The sequence below is a fragment of the Stylophora pistillata genome, chromosome 1 (assembly GCF_964205215.1).
Source record: "Stylophora pistillata chromosome 1, jaStyPist1.2, whole genome shotgun sequence".
In the NCBI taxonomy this organism is placed as follows: Eukaryota; Metazoa; Cnidaria; class Anthozoa; order Scleractinia; family Pocilloporidae; genus Stylophora; species Stylophora pistillata.
The window spans coordinates 60,492,927-60,508,410 of NC_142519.1; the positions used below are offsets into that span (position 1 = coordinate 60,492,927).

The 15,484-nt window shown below is 37.1% G+C and overlaps 1 protein-coding gene across 1 annotated transcript; it reads right to left on the minus strand.

The window, feature by feature from the left end:
• Positions 1 to 5,348: 5,348 nt before the first annotated feature.
• Positions 5,349 to 15,104, minus strand: LOC111333571 (nucleoplasmin-like protein ANO39). The gene is made up of 16 exons (XM_022939176.2): positions 15,004 to 15,104; positions 14,840 to 14,937; positions 14,092 to 14,214; positions 13,614 to 13,665; positions 13,237 to 13,275; positions 12,957 to 12,998; positions 12,769 to 12,821; positions 12,615 to 12,672; positions 11,864 to 11,982; positions 9,841 to 10,041; positions 9,217 to 9,255; positions 8,082 to 8,144; positions 7,645 to 7,713; positions 7,089 to 7,124; positions 6,148 to 6,222; positions 5,349 to 5,460 (listed from the first exon to the last, which is right to left on the minus strand). Exons 1-16 carry the CDS (start codon positions 15,032 to 15,034, stop codon positions 5,419 to 5,421), a joined length of 1,140 nt encoding a protein of 379 aa, XP_022794911.2. The 5' UTR covers positions 15,035 to 15,104; the 3' UTR covers positions 5,349 to 5,418.
• Positions 15,105 to 15,484: the final 380 nt, after the last annotated feature.

The following is a 15,484-nucleotide window of genomic DNA, read 5'->3' on the forward strand; positions in this document are numbered from 1 at the left end:
GCCCGTCGTCATTAGTAGGAACCAGTTGGTCACCCTTACTCTGACCAGGGGGCTAAAGGGAAAAGGGACTAGCTCTTATTTATCGATTGAGAGGGGAAGGACTTTTTTTGGGGGGGGGGGGGGGGAGGAGGAGGAGGAACAAATGATTTTCAGTGGGAACGGAGGTGGGATCAGTCGTGCCAACAGATTTTAAAGGGGGGTACTGTGGAAAACTGAAAACCGATTAATTACCAATGACGAAAGGAGGGGGGGGGGGAGGAGGAGGAGGAACAAATGATTTTCAGTGGGAACGGAGGTGGGATCAGTCGTGCCAACAGATTTTAAAGGGGGGTACTGTGGAAAACTGAAAACCGATTAATTGCCAATGACGAAAGGGGGGGGGAGGGAGATTATAAAATCATAAGAATATAACTAATCCTTCTTTGTCTGCCACAGTTTCTGTTATATTCTAATTCCTAGTTCTTAACTCAGGACGCACGAAACCGTAAACCGTTTAACTCCCAGAAGAGACTCACGTGTAACTTCTCCCTATGCTATCCATACATTATCCAGCAAACACATAATGAGAATACTCCAGCTTATCGGGTAGAAGTTGTCACCTTTATTTTTCGTTATTCGCAATAATAATAGTTTATAAGTCAAAGTCAAGGAAAATTGCTTGAAACTTAGCTTTAAAGAGTTGCTTGCAAATATGTGCGAGATTTAGGGATATTTATAATTAGCGGGAAAAAACTCATGGTTAATTTGACTTCTTACCGAACGTCATTTTAGTCAAATATCCGTTATACTACTAGATAAAGATCGCATTAGGCCTGGGAAACGTTATCCAGTGACAGGTTATGTGTTAGCTTTTCAATGACTTTCACGCTTGCAAAGTGTTCTAAACCTATATTTTGCTCAAAAATTGCACAAAGGAAACGCCAAATATACATATGATGCACGATCCTCGCAGTAGATAGCGCTATTTAAGCAATAGCGAAAATCAGACCCGGAAAAAAAAAAAAAAAAAAAAGATCAGGCCTGTACGGGATTCGAACCACTGACCTCTGCGCCAAATGTTACTGAGCACAAATGGTACAGGCCCAGTGTCTGTTTCTTTCACTCTTTTTTATTACCTTATCTTAACAACTACTGCTGCCGTTTCTTTTATCCTCACCTTACAGCAAATTCACCCCGCTTCTCTGAATAACACAGGACTGCACGCTTATATTACTATACAATATCGGTAAGTATCTGTGGATATGCAGGCCCTGACCTTACGTGATTAATATCGTTTTTAAACACTTTCACTAGTACCTCAAAAATGGAAAACGACGTTGTCAATACGTTGGAAAAAAAAAACCATTTTTTGACTAAGAAAGCCAGAACAGGACTTCCAGCGTAGGTCCAAGATAAGGCCAGAATACAAACTAAGCACATCCTCTAATGAAATTTTTTGCTACATGAGGTTTACAAACGGTCAAAGACAATTCTTTAAAGCTAAAATCTGGATATAGTCACTCTAGAACTACAAAACAACCAGATAAAGATGGTCTACTGACTCTAAACGACTGCTGAAACCCAAATATCCTTCATGTTTCACAACACTTGCAATTATCACACAAGTTTATAGACTCACTCCTAAGCCAATGACAGAGCAGGGCCGATTGCATGAAAATTTGAGAAGAAATAACGACGAATGCTTACGATCAGTCCTTGCCTTCTTAGCTTGATTTGTTAAACGAACAAAAACGAAGTGCGTATAGGTTGCTCGTGGATGCAGTGAAATATGCGGCAAGCAGAGAACCATGGGACCTTGTCAGTGTTCTCTTAATACAGGTGCCCGTCTTGGGCACTGTTCTAGAACCTGCACCACAACACCAGGTTAAGTTCTTAAAGCGCTAACAATGTATCAATGCCTTCTTGCATTCATCTGTTTTGAGCCTCTTTATGCTTGCGTAATTAAGCTCTGTTACGATGGTTACCACGAGCATTGGCCGTGAAAAAAAGATGCTTTTTTTAAGATAGAGTGAGTAAGCCTGATTTTCGGTCGCCTACTCGATTTTTCTTTAAGGTTCCCTTGCAATTAAAAGTAAGTTGCAATGCCGAAAACAATCCTTCTGACAATTTCAAAATGACAACAAGAGTAATGTAGTTATTATTAGCTAACTGTGCTGACAAACATAAAACATTCAAAAACTGAAGAAAGGCCTTTGAACTTATGCGTTAATGTGAGGCTAAGGACGTTTAGCAAAGGCTGGATTGTCAAAAGTACAGCCTTTCTTTCTCTCTTTTTCGAGATCACCCTGGACTGAAGAATGTCTCCCTTTAAAGAAGACAATGATGCAAACGATGCAAATGATGCATACCAGGGTATGCTTTTCGATGTTTTGCGGGCTTTACCTTTACCTTAACCTTGGACTTTACCTGCAATAAAAGATAATCGTTACAGGCTGAATCATACACTCATTTTGTTTGGTTCATTTTGTTTCTGCAATAAAAGATAATAGGTTGAATCATACACTCATTTTGTTTGGTTTTTACTGATGATCTATTGAAGGATGACATAGATGACGTCATCATTAACAACACTCTGCCTCTTAAACATATTTCAGCGATATAGATCGCACTTTCTATCAGTTTACCGGCGTAATAACCCTCTATTATTACATAATAACCCTCTATTATTACATAATAACCTCTATTATTACGTAATAACCCTCTATTATTACGTAATAACCCTCTATTATTACGTAATAACCCTCCTGGCTTTATTCTGTGAAGACTTGAATAGTTAGTAAAAACAAACGCGACAAACTCGACCTCGCCTCGTGTGCCACTTTTTGTTTTTACTACATTTTGACGTCATCTATTTGCTAACGAGATAAAATTGACAGTTGTCAATGAATTATCCAGAGGAATCTTTTTGGCCGTAGGATAAAACAGGTGAGTTTTCTTTTTCTGAATTTTCTATTTGCGAGAGATGTAAAAATCTGCGGGGCAGTCGCTATTTCATTTCCGTATAGGGTAACTCAAAAGTCAACTGTTACACATCTTGGCGATCTGTATATTATTTACCTGGTAAATGACTGAAGGTCTCTGACCGAAACGTTTTTGATTAAAATTTTTTATATTTTTTACGTCAGAAGTTGTCTATCCTCGCAATTTTTTAAACTTTCTACGTTCGTGTTGGCTGTGAGGTTTGGACTGCGAATCTTTATTGATCCTCCTGGCGCGGAGCACCTTTGTTGGCCTCAGTGAGAGTTCCATTAACGACTATATATATAAATGTGAGGGTAGAGTCTACCTTGGCATAAAGTGCTCAATGCTGTGTTAGCAGAGCTGGGTATACATTGGTTGAAGAATCAAAGTACTTGGTGCCATTAGTGCCTCACAGAGAAACTGTATCTAATTAGAGCTAAGAAGCCGTCTTTATTAAACAAAAGAACAGAACTTATTTCTAAATGCCGACACGAGAATAAATTTTACTTATCAAATCTCACAAGCCGCCAACAATAGCCCCAGAGAATATTTATTTATTTCATCGCACTAGCGTATTAATGAGCTACTATATATAAGGAGGAATGTTCCTTATTGAATAAAATTCTGTCTGACGAGCGCTTCGGCGTGAAACGCAGAGTAACAGAGAATCGATGCGTCCTCTTTGATTCTTCAACTAATCCCAGCTCTACTAACACAACATTGGGAACTTTTTTATGCCAAGGTAGACTCTACCCTCACATTTATATATATATAAGTGTAGAACGTAGATATTCGTAAAACAGTGCTCAATACATTAATGTAGAGCGAAGTATATGTTCGGGGAGGAAAGAAACAAATAAACTACGCTTTCATTCCGACAAGCCTGTTTCGTGGTTGCCCACTCATCAGGGGATTTAATAAGAATATTCTTTACCATCACTTTTTATATACAAATTAATTTACATAATAACAATCTTCAAGGGGGGATGGGTTCTTGGTAGATTTGAAGCCGTTGGTTTCTTTGGAGCACGGTGTTGTGTCGGGGTCGAGAAAGAAGTGGGCTTTCCAGCGCATTCTGCGAAGAAATTGTTCGGTCTTTTCGATGAATCGTTGTAGGTAGTCGTTGCGTGGTGGTAGAGGAGTATTCTTCGTTGAGTAGCTGAGGTTGAATTTTTCCATTGTGAATTACCTTACAGTGCACGACAAGCCTAAACTTGGAGCGGGTATAGTGTAGAACGTAGATATTGGAGCGGGTATAGTACAGAACGTAGATATTGGTGCTGGTATAGTGTAGAACGTAGATATTGGAGCGGGTATAAAGTGTAGAACGTAGATATTCGTCAAACAGCGCTCAAGAGATTAATGTCGCGCTACTACTTTACTTCGCTCTACATTAATGTATTGAGCACTGTTTTACGAATATCTGCGTTCTACACTTTATTTATACTTTTTTTTGCCTTGAAAAGCGATTGGTTTTTTTCGTTTTTTTGTGTTGCTTGCTCATTGGCAGGGAAAATTATGCGATTTAGAGGAGAACATCGTGCGATTTGCGAACAAATGGCTCTGCTGAGAGCCAATCAGACTCCAAGGACCACCTGTGAGTTCATAATGGATGTATAACTCACTTTAACTTAACGTGTAAAGTTCTCTTTACCTTGCAGGAAGCTCGGTATTGTGTCATTCCTTAGACCTCGAAAAACAAGATACGACAGACGAACCAACTTCAGAAAGACCTAGTTCTCCTCTTGAATTTTTTTAGGATGGTCTTTGACGAAATGATTTTTGATTTCTTTAACAGACGCACGGTGCTGCGTACGCCGACAGTCAATCAGCAGCTTGCTTGCTCAAATCGCAAAGTAATCTGCGCACGTTTCGATAAGTCCGATGTGTCCCTAACCCTAACATGAAGTAAAAAAGGAATTTAAAGTGGATTAAGATAATATTATGTATGGGCACATGATTGAAACCATTTAGCTATTGAAAGTTATGGAAGGAAATGTAAAATACATCCAAATAACAATACTGTTTATTTACTCTCGTGTGGTGCCAGGAGAGAACACTATAAATCTGACATTATGGTAATCAAAGTTCAGACAACATGAATGTACATACTCTCTAGTCAGAAACTATGGTTTAAATTAATAAACAAACAGACTGCAAGAGGAAAGAAGGGTCTCCTCTCCCAAGTTAATCCATTGTGCCATTTAAAGAAAACTGAAAAAAAAAAATTATAAGCGCGGGGCGCGCGGGAAAGAGAAACTACAGTCAAAGCCTTCGCGCGCGTACCATTCCAAGAGTTCCCGTAGTTGGTTTCCTTTGACTTACGCGTCGAATCAATTTGGGACACAGGAACTGCTCTTCGTCTTACAAAACACAAAACCCAAAGGTCTGTTTAAAAAAACGACTTTAATTCACTATCTAGGCATAGCGATGGATACAAGAATAGAGGACTTGATTCTATTTGTTCTCTTTCAGCCAATCCCAGAGTTTCGTTAACTCCTGCGAAGAACAAACATACGAGCAAATTATTTATTTGCAAATAAAAACGCATGTGGTATTGCGTACCAGTTTTGCATCAGTTTACTTAACCTTGTTACAGGTAAAACCAAAATTTAGGAAAAAAAGGTGACATCCTCACATTTTGCTTTATTCTAACGGATGCGTCAGTACTGTTATAAAACGCCCATTCATTGCATGAATGGTCGATTAGCTAATACCTTTACATGTGGGTAAGCTATCTGTGTTTACGCAGGCCTAAGCTCTGATAATTTGCTGTTTTCTAGCAGTCACTGTATTCATAAATGCTAAGCTGCAGAAAAAATAAGGGGGAGGGGTGGGTAAAATGAAAACCATAATCAATACATCCGCTCCATTGAAAAGACGCAAAGAAAGGCCTGTTTGCCACAGGAATTTGCTGAACTCTAAAACCTTAAAATCTAATTTTGAACTGAACTCTTAAACTCTTAAAATCTAATTTTGATGCCACTTCACAGCTCGGTAAGTCTACTGTGAATAGTTGTTGAATAAGTAGAGCATAAAGGGTAGGGAAAATTAGAGGGGGGGAGGGTAACTTTGACCCCATAAAGAGAGGTAATTCACAGATAAAAAAACAAAACAAAAACAAAACAACAGTCCGAGATGTTACTAGGCATGCCCACACTTTTTTAACACTCTGCAAGAACTTACAGCCTCATCTGTGACTTTGAATGAGTGCTTCAAATAGTTCTTGAACTTTTCCACTTTCTTTGGCAAATTAGGTGTCTACAGTTAAACAAATTAAACTATCAATAATCAGGGATTTCAATTGAAAAGAAGACTATCCCTGGAACACAATGTAAAGTTCAAGTGAAAATATGTTTGAAGACATGACAGGTTTGTCAAAAGAAATTAAAAAAAAAGAGCTATTTCTCCTTGTGTGACGAGCAAATTACGTTACTTAAGTAGGAATTCCAACACCCAATACACGTCTAATAGACCACTTTCATAAATGGCTGCCGGATTAATATTCTTTTGCTTAAATTTAAATTAACCCTACTGGCCTCGTTCTCTGGTACAAATTTCAAAAGAATACATCATCTCAAGCGAGGCCAGTAGGGCTAATTTAAATTTAAACAAAAGAATATTTATATGGCAGCCATTTATGAAAGTGGTCTATGATAAAATACTGAAACTGATAAACCCTTGAAATCCCAGAGGTGATTAACTTGTAACTTCTTCCTACCATATTCATACATATCCAATGAACAGGTGATGAGAAAACTTAAAGTTATCAGATAAAAGTTTTTATCTTGATCTAACACCAAATTCTCATGACTGATTTAGAAGGAAATTTGTAGCAACTGGAGGGGAGAATTAATAATCAAATCTTGAGAGTTCAGGAGAAAAAAAAAAAAAAAGAGAGGGTCAGTTAAAACTACAAAGCATTCAAAAGACAAGTTCAGAAATTCAAATAGGCGGTACCATAATTTCCGGCCTATTACCCGCATGGCAGATTACCTGGTAAGTGTTGGGTTACAGCTAAGGGTTCCAAAAAACACGACCAGTATTTTACTTTTGTGAAAGACAAACAATGAAATGCTTTCCACTTCACACATGAAACACCTTTTATGATTACAAAATCTCCTTACCTTGAGCAGCTTTTGCTTAAGTTGGTCCATGGATAGCTAAGGAAACACAATAGTTTTATCAGAGAGTGACATTGATCAACTTTTAATACATCTCCCCCCTTTCAAAAAATTATCAGACTGGAAAAGTAATTCTCTCGCAGTTTCAGGCCCAGCCCCACTCTAGTTCATCTCTTCTTGACCAACCATATTTAAATATGAGATTGTGGTTGATGCAAATTAGGGGGGAGCATGGAGCGAGTGGGAACATCAGCTATACTGTCAACTATTGTAAATTTTGTTTTCTACTTGAAAAAATCAGTAGCCAACCATTCTTTGTGTTCAATTTGAGTGACTTAGTGTGTGTGTGTGTGTGTGTGTGTGTGTATTTGATGAAGATACCAAAATAAAGCAACTTTCTCAGTACTCCACTTTGTACAATTTCTTTGCTTTCTTTTAAAAAACTCTTTTTTCCCAAACATTTGGGTTGCCAAACTCAAGATGTGGCTTATCTGCAAGTACCCCTCATACACTGATGTTTATGTTAGTTTCCTCTATCCTTTATAAAGATGGATCATACCGGTTCAGGAGTTTTAGCTCCAGCCTTCTTCCCCTGATCTTTTTTCCCATCAGCCTTTGGTGTACTTGGCTATCATCAAAAGAAGAAAGAACAGATTAGCACAGGTGATTAAAGTGATTGAAGTACCAAAAAATAATTTTATAAACATATAAACCACAGTTGTTATAACAAAGGTTTCAAAATCTGTACAACTTTGGAGCAAGAGATTGTAGTTGTACAGTACATGTATATACAACCATGTAGTACCTCTTTAAAACCACCCGCAACAAAATATCTTAAAACAATGACACAGGCTGTAATTTCATGGTTGTTAGATAATTTCCTGTTTAAGGTTCAGTGCAATGCAGCGACTAATGGAACCATGATATTGTGACATAAGGTGAACTTTGACATGATCTGGACTGATCAAGTCCTGGAGCTGTTTTCTGAACACAAACCTGTTGAGCCAGAATCTTATTTTGCTTTTCTGTCTTATCCTTTTTGTCTGCTTTGGCTGTTCCCTACAAAAGCCAACACAAATTAATAACAAGACAGAAATTTCTCCTTACAATATAACGTAAGAACCAACAGATAAGCTGCACCCTGAATTTAACGGCTCAAATTTTGCAATGAGTTTTTCTAAGAAATCAAAAGAAATCCAAAGTCGAGTCTTGAGAAGTCTTCTTCAACCACTGTTCATCAAACGGAAATTCACTATTAAAAATTAATTGCCACAGAAAATACTTCAAAGTTTAATTTATATTAATAATAAACAATTTTAGCACTTTAATGTGATGAATGTTGTTTCTAACTTTGACATATGATTGATCTTTTTCTGGTATTTGTTGACAGGAATTTCTTCATTCAACACAGTTTTTCCCTAGATTTTTACATTACAATAGGAACATGAGTGGAACATTCAAAGCTTAGTAACCAGGCATTAGATTAGACATGAAACTGGAAAACTGGATTCATGACACCTCTTTCAAATGTTCCCCTGCTTAGCTGCGGGTTTTTATGGTAAATACAACATCAAGCAGACAAGTGATGAAAATTAAAAAAATATATATTCATTGGGGCATTTATTATAATAATAATAATAATAATAATAATAATAATAATAATAAGTTTAATTACTCTTTTTGTAGCTTACACCTAAATTACAAGAGTGGTCAGGATACAAATCATATCTATACAATAACATGAAACATTTTACTAAGAATATCTATATGTAATAAATTTGTCGAGACGGTTAGTGAAAGCCATAACCAAATCATCTCTAAGAGTGCCTGAGTGTAGATTGTATCCATGGGACACAGTTATGCGATGTGGCAGCAAGTTACCAAGGATACCAGTGTCCAGAACTCTCTGGATAAACTTAGTTGAGCCAAAACCAAATTCATCAAACTCTTATCATAAGAATTATATGGCAGACAAAGAGGAGAGTTACTGGAGAGATCTTTGCAGTTAAAAAGGTTAAAATGAAGGCCCAAATCTCACATAACTACATGTGAACCTTCTAGATCCACTCTCTTCTCAAAAACTAAATAAAAAATAAATAAATAGATAAACACAATTTGCATTTCAACTTACATTTGTCATCGGTGGTTTTTTATTAGGTTTCCCTTCCATCTGTGATTGAAACAGTAATCATCAAAAGAAACTCTTATTAAAACTTCACCACAGTGTAAGACTAAATTTTGGCCAAAACTTCACACAAACTTGTACAATGTATGCACATACAGTGTTACAAGTTTAAATAATTTTTCAATAGACAGCTACCCATGGTGTAAGTGACTGTGCTGAAGACAAAATCCAAAAACAAGAACCTGCTCGCAAGCAACATGTAAATGTCAGTGGAGGATCACTACCTTGGGCTAACAGAGGGAGGGGAAGGGGGATAAGAGGGGGAGGGGGGCGAAGGGAGAGGGGGGAGAGCCTGGTTTTTTGTGTGTGTTCAACTGTTGCTTTTTTCTTCCTTCTGCATTAATTTTTTGCTTTTATCTTTTTAACAAAATAAGGGCCCCTCCCTAGATTCACCATTGCCGGTAAACAGAAAGTGGTGAGGTCTTACAGGTGATAGGACACTCCCAGTTACTGATTTTCATTGAAACCCCTGAGAGTGCACAAATTTGAATGACAAATAATTTTTTAATGTACTCTAGAAAGGAAAAGTAAGAGATGAAAGACCTTAACCGAAAAAAGGGAAATTCCCACCTTTTTCTTTGCTGCTAAGCTGGCAGCAATCTCATCCTCTTCCTCACTTTCATCTTCATCATCCTCGTCATCCTCATCAGATTCATCTTCCTCGTCATCTTCTTCATCATCATCATCATCACTCTCCTCTTCACTCTCTTCGTCATCCTCCTCACTTGTGCTCTTCATGGGTTTGGCGTCCTTACCTTCTGGTTTGTTTTTCTGTAAACAAAATTTTCATACTTCTTGGGTGTTGCCAGGCACAAAATAATCCGTTTCAATCCAATCCTCTTTAGTCTTAGTATGATAACCCCATCCAAATTGTATTGTTTCTCCGGTAGCAAACAGAAGTAAAAATTTACTGGTCAACAAAAGCTGTGAAAAGTTAACACGACTATAGAGGTGAAAAAACATGCGACAATTGATGGGAAATTGGTGCACCTTTTGCATTGTTAAATATGTCCAGAAATGCACACTGACAAAAATGAGAGATTTGATGAATTTGTCAAAATCATCAAATCCACTTAGCTGATTTTGCTTCAACTACTTTGACCAAAATTCTTTAAAATCATATATGAGACCTCTCACACGAAAATGTTCCTAACGGTAGCCGTTCGAACAGTGAACGGAACGGCAAGCAAAGGGGTGACGAACGGCTAGGAAAGCCATTCGAAACGGATACTGTGAACAGATGAATGGCTAATTAAAATTTTCGAACAGATGAACGGTTAGTGAAAATTTTCGAATGGATGAACAGCTAATTAAAATTTTCGAACGGATGAGGTTGAATGGATGAATGGCTAATTAAAATTTTCCAACGGATTAGGTTGAATGGATGAACAGCTAATGAAAATTATCGAAGGGATGAACGGCTAATTTTTCGAACACTGAGATGAGCCTCACAGATGAGATCGAATGGATAAACGGCTAAGCAGTCAAACAAGTGATCGCCTATAGAAATTATTTGAACAGATGGTTTCGTCAAAATGAATGCCGACACAGGTGTCCCAAGCTTTTGTCTTGAGCCAAAGCAAAGGATTATTTCATGAAAGCGTCATGCGTTGGGTGACGCAGTGCTAAGTTACGCGAGGTATTTGACATAATCTGTGAAAAGATCACTTGAAACGAGTCGAAACTCAGTCGTTTGAATAACTTGACTTCGCTTTTGGCGCATTCAAATGGATTATAATTAATATTTTTATTATTGAATCGGACCGATTAAGATAAGGTACAACCAAAGAACTTGCAAGCGAAAAGCTTATAATTCGATACTTCTCAACTTCAATATTCAGGTTTAAATTTCCATAATCCCAGCTTCCCTGTCAGTCCATAAAAAATTCATTGCCTTGGTAACTGCTTACAACTTGTGTCAAACATTGCCATTTCACACAATCACAAAATGGAGAGTTCAACAAGAGAAGATATGGATTGCGATCACACCGAAAATGTTTCTACCATTGTTGCCAAAGTGCCAATTGAATGGCTGATGAATTTTCTCGAATGGATAGCTCGAACCGTTCGAACGGATGATGAATATTCAAGAACCGATAGCTGGAGGCGTTCGAACGGATAATGAATATTCAAGAACGGATAGCTAGAGGCGTTCGAATGGATGATGAAGTTTCTTAAACGGATAGCTTGAATGGTTCGAACGGATGATGAATATTCAAGAAGGGATGGCCTGAAGCGTTCAAACGGCATGCCTATCCATTCGAACGGCTGACGAACGGCTATCCGTTTAAAAACAGCTAACCGTTCAGAACATTTTCCCGTGAGAGTTCACATATTTTACCAAGTCAATTTCACTATGACATACTTGGCCAAATTTCGTCAAGCTGATTTTACTTCAACAAATTTGACCAAAATTCACCTACATTGTCAAATCCATGAACATTCACTTTGTTTGACAAAATTTTGTCAAATCTGCCATTTTCGTTACTCTGTGCATTTCTGGAAACGGGTGCAGCATTCACTAACAATTGTACTACTACAATTACAGCATCTACCACTAAATAATAAAGCCAGTCCAGTCCATAATTCTTACAGCTGTCTTTGGAGCCTCTGCAGGTTTTTTCTGTTTAGTATCTGTTTCCATTTCCATAGATTCTTCACTTGAATCCTCTTCCTCATCGTCATCATCCTCATCACTTTCTTCACCATTTTCTATTAAAATATGGATAAGATGATATTGAAGTAAGACCAAAGTAACATGGTTGCATACTAACAAGCTAACTGTTAGCTTTTCCCGAATTCTTTGGCATGAAACAGTAAGGGTGCTACACTTCTCTGGAATGAAATCTGAGTCCATTGCCAATTATGCTCATTGTTGGAATGCACACTCTACTCCTTGGTGGAAAGAAACAGTCAAAATTGCAAATTGTCCAACCCAAGAGCTGAACAAATTGACCTGGTCCATTTACATCCTAATATCAGCATAATTATACACTCTCTAAATTTCCCAAGTAGCTAACAAGGAGAATTTGTTAAACAATCAAAGAGCTTCTTCACTTGGTGATCATTATTATCATTATTATTATTATTATTACCATTATTATTATGGCATTTATGTGCAATTCTGGGGTGATTTTGTAAGGAGAAATAATTACATGCTAGACACTGAGGAGTCAAAGCTTAAAATACAATCGTCCAATCCCAAGTCAAATACGATAACCATCACATCTAGATAATGCGTAGCACAGAACCACATCCCAAGACTAACAAAATAAGTTCTTTGAAAGCAAAGCAACATCAAATGCTATAAAAAGATGAACAATTAAGAGAAAGAGTAAACAAACCAGCTTCAACACGTGCAATCTTCATTGGTGGTCCCTTGGATGTTATTAATGGTCTCTTCTGACAAAATTGAAAAAAAAAAAAAAAAAAAGGAAAGAAACTCAATTATTAGTAAGAACATAATGGTTAAAATGTTGTTTACTCCTGTATATTTACCTTCGAAGACTCCTTAGCTTCTGATAAAACTAAATCAGATTCATCATTTTCATCTGTAAACGAAAAAAAAATTAATCAATACCAAGCACTAACTTGTTGAAGGGATAAAACACAAAAGCCAACAAAGGAAAGACTATTACTATTTTCCTAAAGGTTTACAAATACATTTAGACAGCAACATCTAATACCTTGGTCACTATCTTCTTCATCTTCATCCCCTACAAACAGTTCTGCAAAATTTAAGTAAAAGGTAGAAAACATCTTTGAAGGCTACCAAGGCTTTCTTGAGCATGACACTGCTATGATTATGTGTGCATTTAGAATATTAGCATTAGAAGGGGAAGGTTTTCTAAATACACTTATAAGTTGATCTAGATTCAATTAATCAAAGCAACTTTGATTAAAAAAAATTAAAATAATGGGAATGAAAATTACAATGTACTTGGCTACTTGTTAAGAGCATCTCACCTTGATATACAGAACCAGTCAAGTGAATTGGTCCTGAACCTAAAGGAAAATTTCAAGGCTCTTGTTAGTCAGGATATGACTGAATGGGATAAAAAGTCAAATAAGTTTAGAATAATGGAAGTTGAATAAGCAGATAGAATAGCCCATCTTGTTTTGGTTCCAGTATATTTTAAAGTGGGAACTGATGGTGCTCATGAATGAAGAATTTCGAATCCAAACTTTGTCAAAAAAAATATTTAGGTTGATCTCCTTCAGCTTGAGCCAACAATTCTTGAGAGTAATAAAAAGATTAATTTTACTGCTCTGGTACATCAAACAAACCATGTGCATAAAAAAAAAAAAAAAATGAAAAGTACACTACTGACAAAGAATCTTACCTTCTATAAGTTTAAAAACAACTGAGGCTGGAAATGCCAGACTAAGTCTACTCTATAAATAAAATAAATAAGAAAATAAATTGTTGTTTATCTTAGGGCTGTTTAATATTCAAACTCAGAAAAATATCAAACCTTCTTGAATCTCAATAACTGAAGGCTGCAAGTGAGGTTTTTATTCAGGAATACGGTGTTAACACATCAGAAAATTAAACACACATATAGTGCATGCAATCAAAGTTTAGAGAAAGAAATATTTTAATTCAAATGCCAAATAAACACAGGAATGAGGATCATCCATTCTACCATTAGTGCACATGTTCAATTTTCATTGAATCACAATGAATACTAATCAAAATAAGTTCATTTAGTGGACAATCAATGCAGAATACACAACAAATTTCAAAGGAAATGATCTTACAATTCAGAATACCAAAGAAGAAAGAAAAAGCACAAGGAAAAACAAGTTCTTAACATTTACCTGGTCTTTTCTTCCGGAAGTTAGTGATAGAATTGTGTATGTCACTGAGTTATCACTGCTGTCTGTTGTGGTGACTTGTACAAGATTTCTTTCATTATTTTTGGCTTTTGCACCAAGACAGGCCTGAAAAAAAAAAACAAAAACAAAAACAAAAACAAAAACAGATGAAAGCTCTGATTAGGATTCATCAACAGTAATGAGAATAAATTGGAAAACTCTCAGTTACACTTCTTGCAATTCATGTAGATTGTTATGATGACACTTTTACTCAATAAGTGCAGTAGTTAGAGGGGAGAATCACGATGAGATCTCAGGAATTACAAGGTTAAAACTAGAAAGCTCCTATCAACCCACAGTAAGTGTACGGTACTGGTGATTCAAAAAATTTTTAGTCCTGCAAAGGGTTTGCCATAACGCAAATCAAATTTTAGCAAAACACCAATACGTATTCACCTGCTGAGCCATAAATATAAAGATACAGTACATCAGCCTAGTGCAGAGTGTGCAGTTGTTCCAAAACTCAATGTTTGCTTGCTCACAGTAAGTCCGAGTTCTATTTTTGCAGATTGCTTCAAGTCGATCTCTACAGCTGAAAGCAAGGCCAGCTAAGTGCTTTCTGAAAATATCAACCGCCTCCACTACGGTTGGATATCTAACTTTCTCTTTTAATTCCGATGAAATAGGACCACTTAGGTATTTAAACGCTTGAAAATAAACACATGCACGTGTTATGATAATTAACTTGTACCTGGGATACAACAAGCTTCTGATCGATGTCTGCTTTGCCGAGTTCTTCATCCTCGGAATCCCACTTATGTTCTCTCTTATCTTTACTTAATTCACAACCTACAAAAGATCTGAGGTAAAACATACTGCACTGAACGCCGAAACGCTTCAGGAAAGACATCTTACCCCAGAAGTACTCCTTCTCCATCGACGCCATCTTGTCAAAAGAACGATTAGTTGCACGTGGTCATGCATAAGAGGCGCATACACTGTAACAACTCGACCGCTGTCTGATTATAGGCACGCAGAGCATACCAGTGAGAGTAATCGCAACCCATGCACCCAACATAGCCCACTGAAACTGCGTTTTTCTAGAGTACTTTGACGACGCGGTTTTGATAAAGTAATGGAGCCTTTATGCTTTCGAATACTACTAACACCAAAGACGTAGGTGGCAACAGAACTTAGAGGATACCTTACACTCGTGCAAGCTATTCAAACTAAGGTAACCCTAAATGGCATGGAGTTGAGTCGCTTTAATCTGGTGTAGAGATTTTCAAAATAGGCGTAACGAAATAGTGTTAAGTCAGTGTTAAGTCGCGAAGGATTTTCAAGCGAACCGCAAGAGGGTTTAGACCTATCAGTCTTATCGACTCCAAATCAATTT

Bases quoted from the DNA above. Each gene is read 5' to 3' on its own strand.
- LOC111333571 (XM_022939176.2), bottom strand. From the start codon at position 15,034: ATGGCGTCGATGGAGAAGGAGTACTTCTGGG. The intron at 13,666-14,091 runs GTAAATGTTAAG...TTTTATTTATAG, and splicing joins CTTCCGGAAGAAAAGACCAG to AGTAGACTTAGTCTGGCATT. The intron at 11,983-12,614 runs GTTTGTTTACTC...ATATTTTAATAG, and splicing joins GATTGCACGTGTTGAAGCTG to AAAATGGTGAAGAAAGTGAT.